This window comes from Rhyacophila brunnea, unplaced genomic scaffold, assembly GCF_057557595.1.
Source record: "Rhyacophila brunnea isolate RB1 unplaced genomic scaffold, BYU_Rbru_1.0 scaffold_3, whole genome shotgun sequence".
In the NCBI taxonomy this organism is placed as follows: Eukaryota; Metazoa; Arthropoda; class Insecta; order Trichoptera; family Rhyacophilidae; genus Rhyacophila; species Rhyacophila brunnea.
In genome coordinates, this window is record NW_028232965.1 from 6148850 (window position 1) to 6174389 (window position 25540).

At 30.4% G+C, this 25540-nt stretch overlaps 2 protein-coding genes across 3 annotated transcripts; one reads left to right on the forward strand and one right to left on the reverse strand.

Annotated features, from left to right (window-relative positions):
• Window positions 1-7160: 7160 nt before the first annotated feature.
• Fadd (fas-associated death domain protein) lies at window positions 7161-12631 on the reverse strand. Of its 2 annotated transcripts, none has more exons than XM_085952252.1 (2): window positions 12130-12631; window positions 7161-8926 (listed from the first exon to the last, which is right to left on the reverse strand). In XM_085952252.1, the coding sequence occupies exons 1-2, from the start codon at window positions 12455-12457 to the stop codon at window positions 8577-8579; spliced, it is 678 nt and encodes a 225-aa protein (XP_085808378.1). In that variant the 5' UTR covers window positions 12458-12631; the 3' UTR covers window positions 7161-8576. The 2 variants fall into 2 exon arrangements, with proteins under 2 accessions (XP_085808378.1, XP_085808377.1); XM_085952251.1 differs by having other exon boundaries at window positions 7161-8929.
• A 479-nt stretch (window positions 12632-13110) lies between these two features.
• Sh3beta (SH3 domain binding glutamate rich protein Sh3beta) lies at window positions 13111-19455 on the forward strand. Its single transcript, XM_085952512.1, has 4 exons — window positions 13111-13306; window positions 13637-13840; window positions 17017-17130; window positions 18968-19455. Exons 1-4 carry the CDS (start codon window positions 13262-13264, stop codon window positions 19334-19336), a joined length of 732 nt encoding a protein of 243 aa, XP_085808638.1. The 5' UTR covers window positions 13111-13261; the 3' UTR covers window positions 19337-19455.
• The last annotated feature ends 6085 nt before the right edge of the window (window positions 19456-25540 follow it).

Consider the following 25540-nt stretch of genomic DNA (forward strand, 5'->3'; position numbering starts at 1 on the left):
ACCTTTAATTGCGATATTTTTCTTGCTTCCTGGTTACTTGATGTTTCTTGACATGCGTCATACAATTTATTTCAGTATCATCAACGATATTGAATGATTAATAATTCTTATTGATTGTGGTAGCTTTCGAACAAAATTAGTGATATGTTATTGCAGATCATGACAAATGAGGTTTTTTTTTTATATTGTCTAGGCACAAATTATTATCATTTGTGTCTCTTTATCAGAAGTCTCTACTGTAATAATTAAAAACATTTACAGCATGCCAATGATGCATAATATTATATTTTAATAACGTATAAATTTAATTTCACATTTCATTACAACAAATAGTGTTTTGAATCTACATCCAGTTTTTAGTTTAATTTCAGTTGTCATAATGAAAACATATAGTGAAACAAAAGATCAATCTAGAAATATGTATGAGAAATGTAGATACAAGGTTGGATCATGGATGATAGATACCCACTGGAATTTTCTAGGTAACTAATTTATTTATATAACTTGTATTTATTTTCAAAATACATACATTGTATACATACTACTTCAACCAGTGATAAATTTAAAGAATTAATATCCTTTACATAGCATCTAAAGCTATGAATTGATCGCATAAATTAAAAAATGACTTAACATGAAACAACCCAGAAATATAATTATTAGAAAACTCCTTTAAAAGTTTTGGGCTGACTAGAATTCGAACCCACATCTGTTCAGTTTTAATTAGTTTAATAAAAATCATTACATAGTAAATGCAAGGACAACGTAACAAAATTTTTGAGAAACTTTCAACGATAGCTTACTTGGTAAAGCTCTTACCTGGCATGGGATAGTTATGGGTTTTATCGACAGTCGGTCCAAGTATGTACCTATTTAAGGCTGTGAGGATGTATTTTCAATGAAAAGTATCACATTTTTAAATCTTGTGTATGTGTCTTTAACAACAAAAAAAAAACCAAAAGTATCTTTATTAATATTTACATAAACATTTTTTAAATGAAAAACTGACTTGAAATTGTTGCATGGTTGCTCTAAAGTGACATAATATACTCATTGAATAAAGACATTGTGCTGTTTTAGTTGTGTTTTCTCTTTTATCAACTATTTAGGATTTACACGTACATGTAGGATTAAGTTGAAAGAAATATTTTCCTTGTATTCTTTCAGATATATTAAACACTATTACATGTTTAAAACTGTGTAGTGCAATAATTATTAACAATATATTTCAGTCAAATTAGTTTGTGTTTAACATTATTTTTGATAAGATTTTTTGTAACAATTATACCGCATAACATGCATTCATAATTTTGTTACTTGGACGTAAAGTTTTCTTTAGAGTATGTTCATCTGTCTAGTACCTAATAGATATGAGATTTTCATAAGTCTGAGAATAAAATTGTCACTTGAAATTGACATGGTTATCTTGATTAAAGTTTCTCCTAGGTTTTAAATATCATTGTTTGTAATTGTGGTCAAGAAATAATATATGTATTACCTAAAATAATCATTCATAAACAATATTTGCAATCAATGTTCCCTCCGAGGCCGGAGTCCGTCACAAATAATCTGGGTTCATCGTATTGATTCTTTTGCCAAGCATTTTTTGTGTTACATTCATGAAACATGTGTAACTTAATGCAATGGCACTTACAGTCATTATTTTTTGGAAGAACAGCTGTTCACCTTTGCAATGAAATTGAAGGTGTTCAGCAATATAATCATTCTGCTATTATAATTTATATATTAGCGCAATGGCCACTGTATTTTTCTTTTCTAATTGATATATTTTTATTTTTTTTAAGTGCCAATACAAAATTACTATCTTCTTATATACATACACATATTTTTGGTCAATGACTTTAAACTGATTTGACTGTTTACAGTTGTGTTTATTGACATTTAGACTCCATTGAATAAAATAAAATGTGTGCTCGGGAATGTAATTTTGTTGAGGAGTTGTCTGAGGTCAGGGTTACTTATTTGTATTCATTCTTATTGCTTCTGAGATCAAATATATGCAGTTCCTACTTTAAAATTTTACCTTGATGATTTTTCTTTTCGTTGTATACCGATATATAAAAATTATCGCTGCTTTCAAAGCCTTTTCACCTTTTCACACCGTTGGAGAGTATGTGGAGATTTCAAACATGTTGAGACTGCGCATGGCATTGAGGGAACATTGTTTGTAATAATGAAAAAAAGACACAATATATTATATAATATAATATCAGAATAAGGGATGTGCTTATTCCATAAAATATTAAAGACATAAATTATTGGAAAAATTCGAAGATACGTATCATTGTTTTATTTATATTGAATTAGTTTTTAATTATGTAGCGATAATAATATAAATCTGATTTGCAATGAAATGTATCTTCATTTTAAAAATGTTTTAACTCATGCTCCTAAAATAGTTCTGGTTATTTATTTTAAGTAACATGTATTTTACATTTTCGAATGAGGCTAATCATTGTGATATGTTATCACATCATTTTTTGATTATTTTTATTTGTTTGGTACGCTTGTAAGTAGTATATCTGTGTGCGAAAAGAAAATAAGTATGAATAAGAATGATTTCAATGTGTCAAATTAGTCATAATGCAGATAGTAAGGTGTAAAGGATAATTGGGATGAATTATTGTGCTGATGCTGCAGAACTAGTAAATTTCACACGGACAAAGTTGTTCAAAACTCAATATTTTTTTGGCTCTCCTGAAAAGTATTGACTTATCTCCCCTTTTCTTTAGCATACAGGTATAATCACCCATAGTAATCAAATCAAACTGTGGAATTCGACTTCACAGATTACTGCAAACCAACTATCCCTAAAACAATTTAATTAAACAAAACATACATGTAGTATGTTGTTAATTTTTATGTTTGTTGTATTAAATGAAAATAATCAGGAACTACTCTGCATACTGTTTATTTTTCCCAAGTTCTTATGTTTTGAGCAAAATTTGAAATTTCTTACAACACAGTGGCTCTCTCCAGTCTTGGTGAATAGGGCAAACACACGGATGTACCACTTCTCTTGGATTAGTGTAATATCCACACGTGTTGCATAGGTTCGTTGTGGGGTGAGAAATGGACGGAAACCTCCGATACAAGAGAGTGAAGTGTTATACTCTACTCTCGGGTGACATCAAGAATATATTCTCTTAATTGATAAACATAATATATGATTTAAAATATTTCTACTCAGTCCCAATATTTTCAGTCATGTAAAATTTTACAGTATCGATATCATGGATATAATATCTTGGAGCTACTTTCGTATATGTTTCATAATTTTTAAATTTATGACCAATTTCGACTTTTTATATAAGGCAAACGGGGACGCCCATTGGTATGGTTCAGTGTACAGCCAGTGGGGTTTTATTTTGCTATTATACGTCTCACTTAAGTCAAGATCAAACTAATGGTGGTCGATGAACAATAGGACATCTCCAATAGCGATAGTGAAATAAAATCTCATCGGCCGATACATATTATGTCTGAAACAAAAAAGTTACTAGGTAGTCACACATTTTTTATTTATATTATTTGACAGTATCAAGCGTTAATTATTTAACAATGGCAAATATTTCTTTCATGTCATGTCATTATCGCACCTTAACTTTGTTTGAATTCTGAGTTATATTCGTTTTTTGAGATTTTTATAGCCTACAAAATAGGTACATACCTATATGGGAATGTACATCTTGAAATTATTGTTATTGAAATTATTAAAATTATGTAAAAAATATTTTTTTTAAATGTTTTCCACTAATACGCGCAAGTTAAAATTATTATGAGAAAATTCATTTTATTTGTTATTAGATGGTAATATGTAATCAGGTCTCGGTGAGAGATTTTATAGATTGTTTTATTAGCACATGCATACTATTATTATACACTGACAGTATTATTTTATAGTTAAAAAAAAAACACATTTATATGTTTATTTGATATTTTAGTTTATTTAATATTGTTAAAGATGAAACATTGACATGCTTTAATTTTTATCACTGTTCATAATATGTATTGCTTTAATCCTGTAAGCACAATTACATGTTGTATGAAATAAATTTACCAACTATTGTAAAGTTGGCAGAAACTTATTTTAATTAACTTTCTTGATAACGAGTGCCAGGTCCGGTGTGCCAGTAAAATTTGAGATACCCATGTACGTTTTCTTTTAAGTTTTTTTCCCCAACAATATAATAGTTTTTAAAACTTGTCTTGATCAGTGTATGTATACAATATGCCCCCTTTATATAATGAATCAGAGCTATACATCCAACAGAAAAACTCACCTTTTCTGATGATTTTAAATGTGTTTCCGAGTATAAAATTCAATCATAAATCTGTGTGCGAAAGGAAAAGAGATAGAATGAATTGAATATGCCAAATTAACCATAATGCACAATATGTGATATAGTGGTAGGTATCCAAGGGTCATAAAACGATAATAAGGCCATGTTAGAACCCTCTAGATCGATAAACTAACTCAAGTTCGGCGAATGCCCTTGACAGCGATGAACTAGGAACTGAGAAGAGTGGAATAAGCTAGGGAAGGCCTTCATCCACTAACAGAACGTCTCTGGCTGATGATATATGCGTAAAGGAGAAAATGGATGAGTAAAATTAGTTAATTTCACAAATTAACGATTTCATCACTTATAACGTTCATTCAATCTTCTTTTCGCTCTTCTGAAACATAGTGATTTTAAATTCGGCTCCTTTTTCCTTTTGCACACAGAAAATAGCTTAAAGTACAAGCTTTGTTTAATAGACAGTTCAAAATAATTTACTACCTATGTATAGTCCGATAACAGGAAGTCTCTGTAGTCGCATATAGAAGACTTCTCAGTGACGTACCTGTCATGGCGGCAACCCGCGCATGGCAGGGGGGTTTAAATAATGTATTTGCTCTCTTTTTAAATGCGACTCCTTTTCTTCTTCGCAATAGACCAAAAGTTTTCTAATAATAATTATAACATCACTCCTGATCATTTTAGACATATTTTTGTTATAAAAAGCGTCAAATTACGTAAATTGATAGATCCGTACACTGCGGCAGTGTAAAATGGAATGATAAATTTGGGGGCGTTCCTCATTTGAAAACGGAAATGCGTTTAGCTGGAGTGTAGGGGATTGTTGGTTCACAGTTTTAACACGTCGACAAGAAGTTCTTGTTTGACAATATGTATAAATATTATTTTTTATCCATCACTCACTTCTGTATATTTTTTAGTGAAGCAAATAGTTACCACAATATCAAATCTAAAGTTTAAATAGAACTCATAAATGATCCCAATAAAAAGTGTACCTTATTAAGTTTATCATAATATTCAGTGTAATGTGTAGCATGTTTTTTGTTGTGAATTTTTGTTAATTTCTTATATAGAAGTGACTAAGTCTGATAGCTATCTTATTATTTCCAAAGTGGCCAAAATGGTTTTTAGTAAAATTATCGTAATGATGCAATAATATATTTGTAATGTCAATTTATTCATTGTCAGCCTTCATTGTGTAAATATCGCATACTTATTTCCCTTTTCGTGTTCCTGTATACCCGCTCACCGCATATTACTGATATTAATCTCAATGTCATCGTTGTTTTAATAAAATCACGTCTCTGCACAAATTAAAAGTGTTACCTTCATGGCAATATAATTTATTTTAGTGTTGATAATTTTATATACTTACTTACCTCTTCATATTTTTCCATAATCTCCATGGAATACAATTTTTGCTAGATAATAATTTAAATAATATTATAAAGATTGGCACATTACATTGGTGATTTTATTAAATTTTCGAAGATATTATTTTCGTCATTTTATAATACAACCATATTTTACTTATAAACTTAGTACCTATACAATACATCAGCAAGTATTAAACCTAGTACAGATTTTATATACATTTCAGCAAACAAATAATACAATTTTTTTGGAACTCAAATGCATGTTGATACTTGCAAACATTGCTATAAAATTAAATAATTATTATAGCTTAAGCAGTTCACATCGTAAAAAATCACTCCATGAGAACATGCGTTAATACTTGCCATGAAAGAGTAAAAAAATCTGTCAAACATATCCATTTGTCAGTGCATTTGTACATGTTATCCATCCGCAGCCAACTTTTAAAGAGTTTTGATCCATATGTTGTTTATTTGTTTGCAGGCAGATTTATGTAGGGTCTGTACTAAAATTTAGAAGTCGATGGTATCTTAGAATCCACAGAGAGAAAGGTGAAATTTCTGTAATAAATTTATGTAGAGTGAATGTGAAACTGTTTTCGTTTATAATATTTGATTTATTTATTCTACCGACACCTACAAAATAGTCAAATGATATTTTTAGTACCTACCTATCAGGAAGATATTTCTGGCAAAGAATGAAAAAGACTTTCACTTTATTTGTGATGATGTACGATGTACACCAAAATGTTATATTTCGCGTTGTAAATAATAGCACTGAATTATTTTGTAAAATGAACATATTTTCATTAAATAAACATTCATAATTTCATAAATAGATATGTGTTTTATTTTCTATACTGAAATTCTATTTCATTATTGTGTAATTATAAAATACAACTGATAATTATATTTCACCCATGTTTTTGTTCCCTACGGTGGTGTACATAGTTGGCAGAGCGCCTGTGTTTCACAAAAATCATTCACACAAAATTAAGATTAAAAACAAAGTTTTAATATAACCTCCTCTCTGCCCAGGAACGATAATGGTAATAATAATCAATTAACACATTGATCGCCAACTAGTTTTACAAAAAATGATTGTTTTTAAGTATTATTTATTTTGATTTATTTTTTACGCGATTATCGATTTTTTTGATCTGATGGATCCGTAGTAACGCCAATAGAATGATTATTATATTGTCCCAGGCCGGTCACTTGTCTCGCTCTAACGAGCTTTCGTAAACTTGACCATATTCGTTTTGATTTCAGATTAGTCAATTAGTCAGTCATATTATTGGAGTTTGCGTATTGTGACACAGTGCATACATAATAATAGTAAAATAATAAATTAGAGAGTTGTTAATATTTTCAGGGAGGGTAGAGGCTCTGGCAGAGAGTCGGGGGGAGCCCCACTAGTATAATATAAACAAATTTTGTTTAAAGTAATTTATTAGCAGTATAAGTACAATAAAAACATATTTACGATTACATAATGAAAATACAAAATTAAAGTGGTTTATTGAGAGCTTCTTTTAATCATTATTTTCTACTGATGAAAGAGTAAACAGTTATGTTACATGGAGAAAAATTATATGTAAGCACACATAAAAAAATAGATTTAACATAAATATTCAGTTGATTGCTATACATTATCTACATTATGTTTTGTGGTTGTCAAGACTTTCATAAATTTATTTTATTTTAATACATGTCATGTCATATAGGCAGGTGGATGAAAGGGACTATAGGGGCCTGAAAAATAAATTATTTACCGAGGGGAAAGTCTCTGCCACAAATTAAAAATGCCATCATTGATCATGTTCACTTCCTCTAATATCACCACATTACCTACCCCACAAAATATGCCAATATCGCATTGTTTATATTATATCAATTGCTAAATTAAAAATTATATTATTTTTTAACCTACATAATTATTATTTAAATAAATTTTTCAGAAAATATTTAACATACATTATCTTATGCCATTTATTCATCATTCATTATTGGGTGAAGTCCATTGCATGAATTTTGTGATTTAAATCAGTTTAATTATGTTTAATAAGATTTTTATCCGCTGTTTCTACACTACGTATCAGTATCTACAATCAATAGTATATTGTTATTTCTGTGATAATATGTATGAATAAAATAAAACAAAACTTCAAATACAGATTATTAAGAAACATAATATGCCCAGTCATCGAAGACAATCCATTTTACGACCCACTTGACTTCACCAATGTTGAAACAATTTCTGATTGTACTAAAAAATTCAAACATCTGGCAGGTTGGTATAAACACATTGCAGTGATGCATCATTCATGCCCATCAAGTTTGATGGATAAAAATTTCTATGTGAGCGAAAAATATGTGAGTAAAGCCATATAAAACGAAATTCCAAAATTAATGGCATCAGGATGCTGAACATATTTTTCATTCACCTAGAATTTATTTGACATGGAAAAGTTACACATGTCTAAAGATGCCACTAGCATTATTAGTGGTTTGTAATACTTAACTACTATTATAAGATGTCACATTGGCGTGTGGTAGGTAATGTGTTAAATTAATAGTGTTATGCGTAATTTTTCTATAAAAGTAAAATTTTTTTTTAAAATTCTCTGTTTTAAAAAGTCATGTTTTAATATTCAGGGTAAATTCAGCCCTGAGCATGGTACATAATATTGCAATAAATATTACTAAGTACTGAACACATCAATGTTCAAAGGCACTTGTCACATTATGCGAACAGGCTTACATTAATACTGGACAGATTAATAATGAAATCTTTATAATAAAAAAAAATTCTTGTAGCCAAAAAAACAAACAAAATATCATTTTCCTAAGAGTAGGTAAAATAGATTACTTAATACTATTTCAGTGAACTATTCATAATAAATTCAACCTTATCGCGTAGATCTTTTCTACGTGATTTTTCTAAAGCTTCACACAAAGTGTTCATCCACATATTAGGGTCTGTCTTATGTTCAAATACACTTAGTACTTTAGAAATTTTCAACTTCAAGTCATTTCCATACGTGCATTCAATGTTGTCTATACTGCCTTCATTGATCGATAGTTGTCTCGCAATATTTTTCCAAGATTTTCCAATTTCCATAGACAACATTTTATAAACCTCAATTTGCCTCTTGGGAAGGTCATTTTGGTGTGGTCTGCCATTTCCCGGAATTTCTTTTATAAAAGCAGGAGGTTTGATGATCACTGCTAGAGGAAGAAAACATTGTGAATGACTAAAGGTAATTAATTATTGACTCTTTCCATCCGTAAGTCTTACTTCTAGGTGGATCACACTAGCCACGATGATGGGTATCTAAACATTCCTATAAACAAGTTTCAATTGTGGCGAAAGGCTAAATTGATGAGTTTTATTTATTTTTTAAGATGGGCGAATATTAAAAACTATAAGTTTATATTGTTCACAATATAACTTGAAAAATATATGACATTCTTAAAATGATTTTGAAAATTATATATAACAGGATACACAAAGTGAAAAAACCATCGAGTATACACAATTAGGCTTCAGAAATGGAAATGCTTAGTGTCTAGACTAGGCACTAAGTGTCTGTGGAACTGAACTGAATTTTCATTCCGGTGCAAGTAAAAAATATACAATCGAACTCGGTTATTACGATCACGGAAATAGCGAGATCTCGGATGTAATGAGTAGGGAGCGGATTTATATGCAACAAAAAACATGTTTATATGCATGCACATATGCACTGAAAGTCATTAAATTATGCACTAAAACCAAAGAAATATGCAGTTAAAAATTTTATTTTTATGGAAAAAAAATTTTAATACCCACTTCACCCAATATTACTGATAAAAAATCGAATAACAAATTAATAATCTCAATCAATATAATACAATAACAGAAAAACACAAATAATTAATATAAAGTTAATCAATTACAATTTTCAAAATAGTTTGTTTACAAGTACAAATAATTGAATAAGAAATGCAATGTAAACTATAGACAACTGTAAAAAACAAAAACGACACACTTAATTATTCCTAAATACTATTATTTACTGTTTTTTTTGTCCGAAAAAAGTTACAATATTTTTGTCAATATTGTGCTCTGGCATTAAAATTTTCCGCATATCTGTCAGTATTTTGTTCATATGCGGAAAACGACCTCTCAACGTCCACAGACCTGTGATTGCGCAAAATTTAAATAAAGGTGCCCGAGTTGACTTCAGTTTTCTGGTAAATCAACAGCTCGAGGATGCCATTAAAACATGCAATTGCATCTAAACTATCTACCTACCTAACTTAGTAATATTTCAATAAAATAATTTAAAAAAAATGAAAATTATAAATGCAAAAGCCTTAAAATATGCATTTATTTATGAAATATGCACTAATGTATTAAATCGTCAGTCCCTATTAAAAAAGTCGGATCTGCAAAATGCTATTTTTCAGTACGAGCAATCAAAGATGTTTCATCAAATATCTTTTGTGACCTATTGCTTGCCATAATGAATAAAAATACGGGTTATAGAAACGTTTATAAAAACATCCGTCTGTCCGGTGAACATAGCAGCAACTGTCAGATCCGACGCATCTTGCTCACCCACGCCCAGCCAACAATGTCGGTTGGTAAGAACCGACATTGTTATTCGGACACTCTCGGTAGATCCGTCATTTTTAACTTGAGTATCTCGAAATTTTTCAAACAAACAAAAAAAACTGTGATTGTGGTATAAATGTTTAAAGTGTTTAAATAACTTTTACGTAATAATTCGAAAATGACAAAATTTCAGATCCGACTTTTTTAATAGGAACCGACGAAATATGCTCTAACGTCTCAAATATGTATTTATATGCACAATAAAAGTTTATTTTTGGATTCTACGTCTTTCAAAACGGATTTCTGTGCAACTCTCATAACTGTGCATACACCCTAACAAAACATGCACTAGCATATAAATCCGGGCCCTAGTAATGAGGAAACATTCGTTGACATTGTAGTTTATGATTTTCTCCATACATTTATTCACTTTTATAAAGAGCTACTTATCGGGTATACCGAGCAAAAATATCGTCAAAATTTTTCTTAAAACTGTTAATGTGTCGATCGTTTAAAAACATTTTCGACCCTAAGCAATAAAATCCGACCGGGCAGGATACCGTCGGGATCGGATTACGTTTATGACACTAGTTAAGTATCTAAGTACCTAATTGGTGTTTTCACCGACAACATTGAAAAATTATCCACACATATGGTTGAAATTGCAAGTAAAAATCCAAGCTTTGTCAAGTCAGTAGGTACCTACCAGCATTCATTACAATTAACAACTTCTTTTGTAGTTTATGAATGCCATGCTTGTTTCGGGGATTTTTACGATGTTTTTCAGATTTTTTATGTTCTATGCTTAAATAGAATGTGGCGCGAAAAATCTTTTATAACGATATAACGAGTAATGCTAATAATGAGAAAATTCAGTAGGTCCCATCTTCCTCGTAATAACCAAGTTCGACTGTATATCGGTTCGGTTCCGGTTTAATGATTTTATTTGTATTAAAAATTAATTTTCTACCATAATTTAGAACATTTTATGGTACTTGTATGATAGCACCGCGCCACGCTCCGAAACCAATGGTTATGCTGCACCACATGATCGTAGCCATAAATTTTTAAAATAACATAATATTATAAATTATGAGAATTATGTCGAGATGCGACATACGATCGTGAATGATTTATTTGCGAATGGAATTTGACACATATATTTTAAATGAAATTGAGGAGTAAGATTATGTTAACGCGCATTTTTGAACATGTACCGAACCGAAAAAACTGATATATTTTTTTCAGTTTGGTTCCGGTTTTAGTTCTGACAATAATAATGGTTTCTCCGGCCCCGGTTCGAAGCCTGGTATTAGGCTGTTTACTTATTCACATGCAGTTATAAACAATTGTATAAGATTTTTCAACCAAATAGTAAGTAATATCAAAGTATCTACTCATCATGATGGATTGTCTTTTCATATTGCCTGTTCATCAATTTGATTTATTTAGGCTCCATCTATACCTATAGAAGAAAATTTTGTTATTGTGCCGCAGATGCCCGCATGAGCTTTTATAAATTTTTTTTTACGAAAACAGTTTATTCCATGTAGACAATAATTATTATATTAAATACCTTTTTCTGTCGGCGCAGATGCTCTTTGATCCAATAATTGTTAATTTAAAACATGATTTTTTCATACATTTTGATGCATTGTTATCACACAATAAGATTAGGTTAGATTAGGTTGGGTTTGGTCTAAAAAGAATATTATAAAAGCTCATGTGGGCATCTGCGGCAATATTACCGAACATTTTATTTAACATCTTTGGTAATACAATACTTTGACCTAAACACCAGTTATAATTTTGTGTAACAAAAACTTACTGTAATAATACTGCTGTTTGTTATTATTTCGGTTCAACAAAGTCTTTTCGCAATCATCAATTCTCGACAACAACAAAAGTGAATTCTCCAAGTGCCTGGCTATCTCTTTAAGAGGTTGTAAGTTTTCACATGATAGACAACCCCGCTTCTCTAATATATTTATTAAAGCGTATGGACTGTCCAAATGATCCATCAGTCGTAAAGAATTGATTTTATTTTTGTAATTATTTTTCAATCGGATCAAAGTAACATCTTTATTGCTGCTTTTGATCCATGAATTAATTACTTCATTCTTTATGTCAAGATAGGTTTTATAATTTGAATCCATTTTTATCTATCATCGTTTATTATTTCCAAATAATATGCATTTATTTATCAACAACATTAACTACGATTAGATCGATGTGAAAGCACACATATTAAATTAAATTGAGCACAGACTGACGAGTATCTTAGAAAAATGAAAATAGCCTTTTTTGACAGCTGTCAGAATGTCAGCAGTGCGACTGCGATGTGTACAGACACAAAATATTTTATAAAGTTTTCCCAACTTACCTACTTGTAATTATTTATCAATGATACTTCTAACTAGGAACCTACTGAATGTTGTGATTTATGAGAGAAACATGAAATTTTCCTACAATCGGCTGTAATTTTAGACCGACATATTCTCTTATAATAAAAAAAATGATGCACTCACCTTTACCTTTACCATTTCTCAATATTATTTGTTTGACGATGTATCCACTGAAAAATTGTAAATATTGATATGTTGTGGGATTAATAAATAAATAATGGTAAATTTAAAAAGTAATTACGGTACCTAGAACATTTTCAAAAAATTAAAAAGAGGGTACTTGTTTTGTGCAATTATTGAACATGATCTTCTATCCTTTAAAAAAAGGTGTAACCTCTCTCTTCTAAATGGCAGATTATGCAAAATATATTATCTCTCATTTGTTTCGTGCCACACAGTGAGTTAGAAAGAGACGCATACTCACTCTAGACAATTCAATTATTTTACTTTGTTTCAGAGAATCTTCTGCCAAGCCTTGTATGAGACGGAAATAAAAGTTTATTTTTTACTTGTTTTCTGTAGATTGTCGCTTTTTGATTCAAAAGAAAAAATAAAATGGTTGTAAAAGTGTATATCAGTGGTATATCTGGGAATAAGGAGGTAATATATTGTTAATCCAAGAATTATTCTGTGTATTTCCATGACGTTTCTTTTGGCCGGGGTTTATGCTTGGTTGCTTTAAGGCTAAACGTCAGCATAATAGTGGTAACCATTACTACATTATGATTCATGTTTCACAGTTTCCACAGTAATTGTTTTACATGTCACCGTCTGGTCATTTACCCTGTTTTCTTTTTATCATAGGTTTTGTTTACAATGCGAAGTCAGTGGCCGAACAAGTGCGTGAACACAATAAACAAGGAGCAATTTTCAACTATTTTTCAAAAAATAGGTCTATATCTTGCTTACATAAATTCTCTTATAATTTAGGTGAAGAAACGACAGCAGCGTGTCCTCATGATACTGGACTCCAAACAAATACCATATGAGGTGGTTGATATAACGGAACCAGGAAAAGAATCTGAAAAAGATAACATGCAAACGAAATCGACGTCTTCTGGGGCCACAGTAAACGATACAAACCCGAGACACCCTCTGCCACCCCAACTCTTCAATGACACAGACTACTGTGGGGTAATGACCAATCACATTATAAATACTCAATTAATTAATATTTTAGCGTTCATTTTGTCAGAATGTACAATTATTTATGGCAACATTGAATCTATCTATAAATAAAAATAGTCAATAACAAATAATCAAAATAAAAAATCAAGATCCCCTCTTCCCAGAATCTCATCATAATCAGCAAAAAAAAAAACACCACACTTTGGGTTAATATTCATATTTTTGACATACCTATTTACATTACGATCATGTTTGTATTTATCTAATGGTTTTTTCGTTGGCTCAACAGTCTCGTGGATCGTGGCGCCTCATAAAAAGGTTCCTCATCAGATTTTTTATGAGAAATGGATATTAGATTAGCCACCAGCTCAATCTATTAGGTCATGCTCTGGGCCCAGACACACATTGAAAAACAACATATTGTGAATTTACTAGACCTAGAATTCGAATCTTAACTGGCTGTATGCCACAAGCGTGTTTACATGCTCTACAAATCCGTGCATGCAAGGCCGGCCATAGAAAATGAGTGTGTATACACGCTGTACTTTACACTCACTACACTAGCCCCGGTCGGTTGTTTTAAATAAATTAATATTTTGTACACAATATACTTTTATCTCTTGTAATCATGGTAACATTCTTAACTCGTTCACTGCTGACCAGTTAATTACCACATAAAATTATATGTTAATTGCTACGTGCTAGGTGCAGTTGCAGTATTAAACGACCTAACAAGTCTTTATGATACACTTTTTCTTATTATATTTCTAAATAATGATGTTTCTAAGGTTTTATTTTTTCATAGAAATTTGTGGCCCGCCGGGTACCACCATTCTAATACCTTCCGATATTTAAAGGGTTAAATACCATAATAATAATATATTACTTTACATAGTAAAAAAATAAAAGAAGAAATTGTGTATTCTGTTATTATTAACCCAAGAATAAGGCAGTAAACATAATGTGTACTGAAATTTTTCTATTATGTAAATTGAATATTTTTTAAATGTGTTACTCTGATCCTAAACCCTCGATTTTGTAATGTAAAGTTTATCTTTCTCCAATTATTTTTGCATTTTTTGAATCGTAAAGAATATACCTCGAGATTATAAATATCTGATTATATATGATGATATCATGATAAATATACAATAAATATCATTGTAGAGCATGGATATTGTCACAAATTAGATCACAAAATGATACAATTTCTATAATACAATCGAATATTTTACCAAATATATTTAACAGCAATGTTGAGAATTTGCATTCGCCAGGGTCATAATTAACGAGGGGTTTTTAATAGAGTGATATATTACTTGATAGTCATAATAATATTCCTCATTTATATAATATTATTAGAACTAAAATTACTTTATTTTATTACTCTATTATGCACCGAATAGCTAGACAGTCCCACACCATAACATTTGTTTCCATAGGAAGTATTACCAGGCAGCTATTATTGATAAAATTATTTGGTATATTGACTGAAGTATGTTGTTTATCTATTACCGCATAGTTTTAATTAAGGTCAAAACCGGATCCCTTATGACTTCTTTCAGTAGTAAAGTTATTGATTAGGTATTTATTTTTTATTTGTCATTTATTACCAGATAATTATTTTTTTCTTATACATGCATTATGTCAAATATTGATTAGACAAAAAAAAAATAAGCATTCACTGTTAGAATTGAGTTTTAGTTGGTTTGTTTATGAATGAGTGACCTGTGTTGCCCTCGTCCTCCATTTTAGGAATTCCAAGTCTAGAATGTTGCGTTTTCAAAATAGAATGCATGAAAAGTGCGCAGATAGTCATAATAATTTTATATGCAACAATCTCTCATCGGATGTGGGCAGTTGCAAAATTGAAATATAAAAATGCTTCGCTTGGTTAAGAGTGCATAACGTGAGTGACTCTATGATGTAATGAATAACCATGATTTTGCTCCAATTTTTTTTATTGAAACAGTGAACTGCTAATCTAGTGCAGTGGTCTCAGACCACAGAGATGAATAATATTATTAATGCCATATACATTTTATACTTTGTGTGCTGATAATGAATGGATGATAATATTATACATAACAGTGAGTTTGAATATTCATTTTCAATTTTATCTGTATGCTGAATGTGCTCAGTATGGAGCATGTATGCCACAAGCGCGTAAACGTGCTCTACAAATCCATGCATCCTATGCCGGCCATAGAAAATGAGCATGTATACACGCTGTACTTTACACTCACTACACTAGCCCCGATCGGTTGTTTTAAATAAATTAATATATTGTGCACAATATACTGCCATCTTTAGTAATCATGATGACATTCTTAACCGATATACAAGATATACTTTTAATATATTTCTAAATAATGATGTTTCTAAGGTTTTATTTTTTGTAGAAATTCGTGGCCCGCCGGGTACCACCATTCTAATAACTCCTGGCATTTCTGTCTAAAGAGCTAAAGGGTGTCCGGCATTGCTTGTAGCGTTCATCTGTTTGTCCGGCATTTCACAGGGGAGACTTGGTTTATGATTTCTATGCAGTATCAAGAGTGTCAAGTCTGACATGAATGTAGACTATAGACAACCCTGAACGAAATGGATATTTCTTGTTTTTAGCCTGTATGATAATTTTCAATGCTCTATAATGCTTTTGACTATTACTGTAAATGCCAAACAAACCATCTTCGGTTTGATCTACGAGACTGCATTACCAGTTTTAAAAACATCAAAAATGTGACATAATTTATTTCACTATTGTTACTGGTGATATCTCTTTCCAGTTTTGTCATTCATGAAGTTAGCTGCGCAATAGTGAAATAAAAGGCACTGCCCGCAAACCGTCTCATACTAATGTGTGGTTCTGATGGCCTTACATGGAACATCGAAATCAGTTATATATCAAGTGACACCGCGACTGGGCATTAGATATAATAATTATGATATTTAACACATTCGTACTATCTAACGTATTCTAAAGATGTGTTTGCTGCCCGTAACAGCTGTCAACCTAAGTAAACCAATAATTATAGAAATTAACAAAAAAAAAAAAATCTGTTAATACAAACCTTTGTGGAGGCCTATATGATCTTACTGGAATCGGACGTGGTCAAAAGAAGAAAAGAAAGAATTGGTTTTTGAAAATTTGTTCACACTTTTTTTAATGTTTTTTTTTTCAGGATTATGATCAATTCGACTTGGCTAATGAATTAGATACATTGGAAGTATTTTTAAAAGTAGAATTACCCAAAGAAGAAGAAAATGGTACGACAAATGAGACCGAAAATTCAAAGGTTGGTTAAATTATTGTACGCTCAACATTTTAAAAATAATGCTAGTTAAAATAATTAAACTTTTTTCATATTGATAAGTATCAAGATCTATGCGTTGATAATGATAAACTTGTCGTCACTTTGTAACATGAAATAAATGGGCGCACACATTTTTATTTGCTCCGTAAATTGCAAACTCAAAAATTAGTATTACCTGAGGCAAATCTACATTCAACTCATATTCATATTAATGGAAAGAATGCTCTAAATATATTAATAATTTAATGGTTGAATTTCCTAATTTTTTTTTTAAATTAAATTTTCATTGTAGCTAATCCCGAGTTTGTGAAAATTATTTCTGTATATTATGCCTATTAAATGTATACCCTGCAGTTCTCCCTTTAATTGAATATTATATATGCACCCCTGCAGAATTGACTATAACAAAAGAAGATTAAGGAGAATTTATATTTAATATTCACCTTTCTTCCTAATTAATGCCTATGTAAAATTTGAAAGAAGGGCTAGAAAAATAAATACAATGTCGTGACTAACTAGTCAGATGCCAAGAGATATCCCATTGGGCATCATAGTGTGTACTGTAAAACATTCATCATTCATGTCACAACCCAATGCCTTCAATCTAGGATTTTTTCTGCCATCTAGGCAACACTGGCTGTGTGTTTTTCTACCACATTCCTAGGTCTTCTGACCCTTCTTTTCCCTTCTGGTCTATTGAAGAGGAGCCTCTTTGATGATTTACTGTTTTTCATTCTTAAGAGATGGCCTGACTGATCTTCCCATTGTCATGATATGTGTGAGACGACGGGATGATTATGGTATAATCTGTGTAGTTCGTGGTAGTACCTTCCTCGCTATGTGCTATCGTTCTCTCATACAGCTTGAAAGACTCTTGTCAATATCTACCTTTCAAATATTTTCAGCGAGTCATATGTACAATTTTGCAGAAAATGAATTTAGTACAAATTTTCTACCTAAAGTAACATGTCTTCATTCATAACAGAAATCTGATATTCCATAAACCAAAAAGTCAAAATGCTCTTTTTGTACCTATGATATACTAGCTCTAAGTACAGATGTAATATACATCGAATATCTGACAATTATGACCGGTTTCAACAGGTTTTTCTTTGATTGATTGTAATTCAGTATTGTAAAAATTGGTGAAAAATTTGAATTATCGGTGTTTAGGCCTTTTGCTCATGGAGAAACTAAAATCCGACGAACTGGTTGGTGATGGAACTCATAAACTGGCCATTGACTGATGCTTCGCACATGGTGCTACCGAAACCCACTTAAAATAATAATCTCATAACATCACACTGTTAAAAACCCATTGTATTTCCTACTTCATTCTAAGCCTTTTCCGTAATATCTTTACGGGAATATTCTGGCAGCCTGTAAGGGGTATTTTTCAACTTCTGCCACAAATTTTTAATTAAAAATCGGTTCGCCCATCTTTAACTTTTGATGTCTTGACTTGTTATTGCTTTTTCAGTTCAGTTCAGTGCTACCAATTTTGGTAAGAAAATTTGATTTTTCATAGAATCTACTGATATTGGCACCACTGTTTTATGGGCGACTGGAAACTGAGAGATTGGGAGACTAGCATGTCGCGTCTCTTTGGTTTCGGTCGCGAACGTTTTGAAACTTATAGATTCCAGTCTTGCTGTCAGCAAGTCGCCATTGAAATACATTAGTTAGATACTGGCTGGAATTTTAGTTTCAGTCTCGTCTTTTTTGAGTATTCTCGTGTGGGGGAAGACCTTATTGTATCAGATTTTATTGTATGTTGATTTTCACTTAATTTTTTATATCAAAATACAATGTCTTGCAGGAAGAACAACCTGCTAGTGAAAATATAACTGAAAATTCTACTGAAAAAGTCACTGAAGAGACCACCGAAAAATCCACAGAAGATTCCACAGAAAAGGTGTCTGAAAACGATACTGAAAAAACAAGCGAAACTGTAACCGAAGAAGTTATTGAAAAAGTTGAATCGAATGGAGTTGCGAGTTCACGAGAAGCGTCTGTCGAAAAAAAAAGTAACGGCGATGTGAAGGCAGAAGGCGAAGATGAAGAGGAAGAGGAGGAAGAAGACGAAACAGAAGAAGGTAAAGACAAAGTCGCAGATGCCGCTGACCTCAAGAAAGACTTGACGCTGTCCGAAGATCTCATTAAGAGTGAGCAAGCTGTTGCGGAATGAGTGAAGCATGACGTTTTTGGGATGCAGAAAAGTTTCAATTATATTCAAAAAAGTGGATGTTAATTTTTATTTTATATTTTTAAACTAATTTTTATATAGATTTATAAATTTTCTACACTGTAATAAAATTAAAATATTAATTGACCAACATTTATCAGAGTCTACATTCGGTAATTCAACATATGTACCTATAAGTTTTCTTTTATGATTACTACATATACATAATGTTGTATGTGAAGGCTTTACTATATTTTCTGCATCCCAAGTTTTCATCTATCAAGTCAAAGCTCAAACCTGCCCGTCAACATATTATAACTTAATGATTATACGCTATTTGACAAATTTAATTTTACTATCACTATGAATAAGGATCCATCTTAAACATGTCTTATTTCACTTCAAGACTACTTTTTGTTTTAAATAACATCAAATTTTATATTCAATAGCTCTTAAGGAGGTACCTACATTTAGCCACAGAACTATAATTTTACGTATTTTGACATGCAAATGCCAACGCTATGATATAATATTATTATATTGATGAGTGAGATAACATGAATGTTTTAGAAGTAAAATATTGATACGAAATTTAAATGAATTCAAAATAAAATGGCTTAGAACGGTTAGACAGAAATTTTCAGTTACACAAAATATTAAAATTATTTTATATTACTAACACAAATTGTGAATATCTTGCCATTTACTGAATTTGCAAATTACAAATGGAATATTTTTCGTACTTTGCAACGATAAACCTTTGTTGATTTATTTTTATTTTGTATACGTGACATACATTATATTATGATAACATAGTTTTTTTTTTTTAAATTTCATTCTGTTAATGATGATTTATCCAGCCGCGGCCAGGTTGGTGTTTCCTATTGGTGGAGAAACTTTATTGAATGGTTGTTATAATACATAATACACATTTTTTTTAATCAATGTTTATAAGTATACTATAATATTTAAGATACTTTGAAAATAAAATCGTATGCTTTAGCTGAAACCACGTTAATAATTTTATTTTGCAAGCATAGCAATGGTGCAAGTCGTATATTTAGTGCTATTACATATTACGTTAAGTAAATGTCACGAATTCATACAACTATTTTAGACAGATTACTAAATTCATTTTTCACAGTTTCAGTATTAAAAACTAGTTTTTAGTCCTGGAATGCTTTGTAAATACTATTCTTTTTACTTCAGTTTTAAAGTTTATTGCTAAATAGTATTTATGTTACTTTACAAACATGAAAATTATCTTTAAATAAAACTGAACTGACTATTTATAAAATTGTGTTTTATTTATCGCAAAATTCATCACCTTTTTATTATGATTTAAATTAAACATTTGAAAAAAATACATTACTGTGACTCCATAAAACATAATTAAAATATTCATTTACATAGGTAACTTTTATGTACAGCTATTTTCTATTGGTTTTTATTATCAGAATGTACATTCAAAACATTACGCTTTCATGAGAAAAAACAATGAGGAAGGATATCATTTTTATTAATAACTTTTGTTGCCACAATAGATCATTATTTTTAGAACTAAATTCAATATCACATCACAAGAAAGGTCACTCACTATATTTTGATTGACTGCCAAATTTTTAATTCATCTGTATAAATTACTAAATACTGTTTGCCTACCTATGTAGAATATGTATCACAATATCATCTAATTCTCGTTTAAGGCGAAGTCTTCACTGAGCCTTTTTTAAAGAGGCACCTAGCGGAAAAATACGAAGCTTGCAATTTGAGACATTTTTTTGATAATTTACAATTTCAACTGTATTAATGAATAAATATGTATCTGAAAACATTAAAAATAAAAATATTTTTTATTTTAAGTCAAAGACAAACTTACAATTGTAAAAAATGTAATAAAATGTGAATTTGTTCTATCGGACCGCACCCTATTATTGCATATATTTTATGGTCATATTTATTATTAAAATTTAGTTTATTAAGTTTTCTAAGCATCACCTAAGCGATTTTTGACTAATTCATAGTTTTAATATTTTTTATATCTATTTTAAAAAACATCGATTTTTATAAAAAATATAAATGTGTATAACTTGAAATCCTTTTTATTTATATCAAATCAATTATTCTTATAAATATAAATAAAATATTTATATTAATATAAATAAAAAGGATTTCAAGTTATACACATTTATATTTTTTATAAAAATCGATGTTTTTTAAAATACATATAAAAAATATTAAAACTATGAATTTGTCAAAAATCGCTTAGGTGATGCTTAGAAAACTTAATAAACTAAATTTTAATAATAAATATGACCATAAAATATATGTAATAATAGGGTGCGGACCGATAGAACAAATTCACATTTTATTACATTTTTTACAATTGTAAGTTTGTCTTTGACTTAAAATAAAAAATATTTTTATTTTTAATGTTTTCAGATACATATTTATTCATTAATACAGTTGAAATTGTAAATTATCAAAAAAATGTCTCAAATTGCAAGCTTCGTATTTTTCCGCTAGGTGCCTCTTTAAAAAAGGCTCAGTGAAGAATTCGCCTTAATAGAAATTTTCATTCCTGAAAATTATTAATATTATCCCCATATATTATCTAAATGTATGTCTGATTTTTCATTATCTTACAAACTGCCTAATTTTCGTATTAGAAATAGTCCATGAGTGTAATATTAATTCTGTATATCGAATTTTTAGAATTATTTTTTAATTCCAATTCAATTGCAAAATTCTGTATAACGAGTGTATTTTATACTGTTACAATGTAGTACAATATAACCGATTATCCAGATTAATTGAAACCAGCAATAGTCTCCTCACACCATTGTAATAAAGTTTCCAGTGTTCGGAAAGCTTAATTTTTGAATTCCTCATCTGACTCCTCATCAGCACCTTGTAAATTGCCAGTGATGAAAAGTTCATCTCTTCAGGCAGTGGTATTCAAACTGTGCATTATTACCATGGTCAGGGGTGCCGCATGCTGTTTGACAAATTTATAATTTCAGAGAGCTTTAATTAAATGTGCTGATACATGCCACACGGTCACAATGAAAGATCTTTTAAGGGGGGACATGCTCGTCGAAGGTCAAAATTGAGTTTTTATTGTATTTTCAAACCATGATCCTGGACACTCCTTAAACGTTGTAGATAATCTATTTATATAATTTTGAAGCCTTATTATCCTTTATAGTTATTTTAAACATTTGATGACTGCATTAAGTATTTTTGTTACATAAAATAGTATTCTTTTAAACCTCTCGCTCTAATGTTTTAGAATATAGTCATATTTCAGTACATAACTGTGCAGTGGTGTTAAAATTTTTTACATTTATTAATTTTTAAACGCATTTATAAAACCATTAGTATAATTTATTACGAGATAATTTTTGTAAAATATTCACGATAAAAAATTATATTGATAATCTCTGTGATCCCAAATTTGACAAGAATTAGGCATTTTATTATTCAAAAAATCGGCAAGATTAACACATTTGAAAATAATTCTAAAGATACTTATTATAAGCTATGTCTTTGACCATTCAAGTGTGATAAACATCTTATGAATAATGATTGCTTTATAATAATTATTGACCTAAAAATAAGGTAGTGTTTATTTGAAATACGCCATTTCTTTTGTCATTCCCCAGTAGTTAAGCTACAACATACGGCCGTAGCCATAAATTGACAAACTATAATTAAAGTAGGGAGTAAAATTATGTTAACGCGCGTGTTTGAACATGTACCTAACCGATTTTTTTTAAATTTTTTTTTAAACGGTACATGTTCAAACACGCGCGTTAATATTATTTTACTCCCTACTTCAATTATAGTTTGTCAATTTATGGCTACGGCCGTATGTTGTAGCTTAACCACTGGGGAATGACAAAAGAAATGGCGTATTTCAAAAAAACACTACCTTATTTTTAGGTCAATAATTATTATAAAGCAATCATTATTCATAAGATGTTTATCACACTTGAATGGTCAAAGACATAGCTTATAATAAGTATCTTTAGAATCATCTTCAAATGTGTTAATCTTGCCGATTTTTTGAATAATAAAATGCCTAATTCTTGTCAAATTTGGGATCACAGAGATTATCAATATAATTTTTTATCGTGAATATTTTACAAAAATTATCTCGTAATAAATTATACTAATGGTTTTATAAATGCGTTTAAAAATTAATAAATGTAAAAAATCTTAACACCACTGCACAGTTATGTACCGAAATATGACTATATTCTAAAACATTAGAGCGAGAGGTTTAAAAGAATACTATTTTATGTAACAAAAATACTTTATGCAGTCATCAAATGTTTAAAATAACTATAAAGGATAATAAGGCTTCAAAATTATATAAATAGATTATCTACAACGTTTAAGAAGTGTCCAGGATCATGGTTTGAAAATACAATAAAAACTCAATTTTGACCTACGACGAGCACGTGGGCCGTTAAGACTTAAAATCTGTAACCCTGGATCATTTTTGTCACGGTATACTAATTGATCCTTCACATTTTGGTTGTCACAGTGTTCACTGATACTTGTATGTAAGCTAACTCAATCAATTTTTAATGAACTGGTATGAATAAAATTATTAATACTCAGGCAGTGGATGCTGCACAATGTTTTCGAATAGAGACCTGTCAAGTGGAAAGCAGCCCATTGGCATGGAGGGTTTGTCAATGAGATTTTATAGGTATCGCTAAGTTGCAGGTAAGTCAAACCAGAAGGCAGGATCTACAATTTTTGTGCACACGGGTGTCCCGTCTCATCAGTGTAGTGAAAAGAATTCAAACCTTGGTCATATGTTATGTCCTTACACTCCAACATGCAGTACTCTAATCTTAATTTAAATCCAGAGGATCGGTGTTTGTGATGTGATGCCTCTTCACACTTCTTGAATAGGCAGATATATTGTGAAAAAAAGAATAACTGACATTTATAGGGTATTTGTATATTCCATTAATTCATTCTCAGGACTCAAGCGTGTCACAGCTGATCAGACGGTGTTGCTATAACGTTGAACTAGGTATTAAAATGGTAAATAGTTGTGACCTTTTGCTTGTCCTACTCTCCGATGCTGGAGCATGACTGCTATCAGATCCATGCTCTGGTTGCAAATACACATTGAAAAATATCATATGAATTTGTCAAATCCGAGACCCACGACTTCATAAGCTGACACGTTACCACTTGGCCATCATGGGCGCCGAGGAGCAGTCGTAATAATTCTCAGGACCAACATTTCCGAATTAAATTTAGTCATGAAACTCTTTTATGTTGTATAGAACTTAATGGGTACCCCAGAAAAGTACATTTTTTTTTTTTATTATTTAATTTATTATCTATTTTAATTTAATAACAGAATTTTAGTTTAATTTTTTTTTCTGCCTAAATTTAATTTAATTGGTAAAGTATTTAAAAATGAAGGTTTGTGAGTATCGCTGAACATTTCTTTTAAAGCAGATGATCATAATGCACAGATCGATTTGATACAATTAGTGTGCACACAACATGACCATGTTGCGGCTACTAGATTTACTGACCGAGGACCGAGGGAGGTCTCCGAGAACACAGAGCGTAACTCATTCTCAGCCGTTTGTGTCGTTTCCTAGTATTAAGGTTGGTAAATAATGTCTCATGCGCCAGATAGGTATTTTAAACAAAAATTCGCACCCATTTGAGACACTGCTCACATCAATTATTATTATAATTTTTATTTTTAAATATTCGTTTACAACTTAAACAAAGCAAAACACAATAATAATTAACAGTGCTGAGTAAGTACCTACTCAATATTTTTTTCTAATTGAAATGAATCACATTTCAATAAAATCAGCATTCTCAATACAACATAAATAATATTATAAAAGGTAAATATTATGTTGTCTAGATTCAAGCGTGTATGCTTAAAATTAATTATTTTTCCAATGTTTTGCATATTAAACTATTTAGTTTTAGGTAGGTAGGTAGATAGCAGGGAACATAGTGATAGATAGATATAGGAAGGTAGGTATCTACAGCTGCGATTGTCATGTTTTTTGTGAAGTTTTGTTTTCTTGCTATCTCTTTCTTAGACATACAAGTGAAAAAGAGACAAAACTACGGCCACTAAACTTGCTGATTATTTTGTGTTGACTTGTTGATTTTCGTATCTGACGTTAGTCGTAAGTCGTTACATTC

Excerpts from the sequence above, each read along its gene's own strand:
- Fadd (XM_085952251.1), bottom strand. The coding sequence starts at position 12,457 with ATGGATTCAAATTATAAAACCTATCTTGACATAAAGAATGAAGTAATT. Across the intron at positions 8,930-12,129 it reads CAAACAGCAGTATTATTACA|CAGTGATCATCAAACCTCCT; the intron begins GTAAGTTTTTGT and ends TTCTTCCTCTAG.
- Sh3beta (XM_085952512.1), top strand. The coding sequence starts at position 13,262 with ATGGTTGTAAAAGTGTATATCAGTGGTATATCTGGGAATAAGGAG. Across the intron at positions 13,307-13,636 it reads GTATATCTGGGAATAAGGAG|GTGAAGAAACGACAGCAGCG; the intron begins GTAATATATTGT and ends CTTATAATTTAG. Across the intron at positions 17,131-18,967 it reads ATGAGACCGAAAATTCAAAG|GAAGAACAACCTGCTAGTGA; the intron begins GTTGGTTAAATT and ends AATGTCTTGCAG.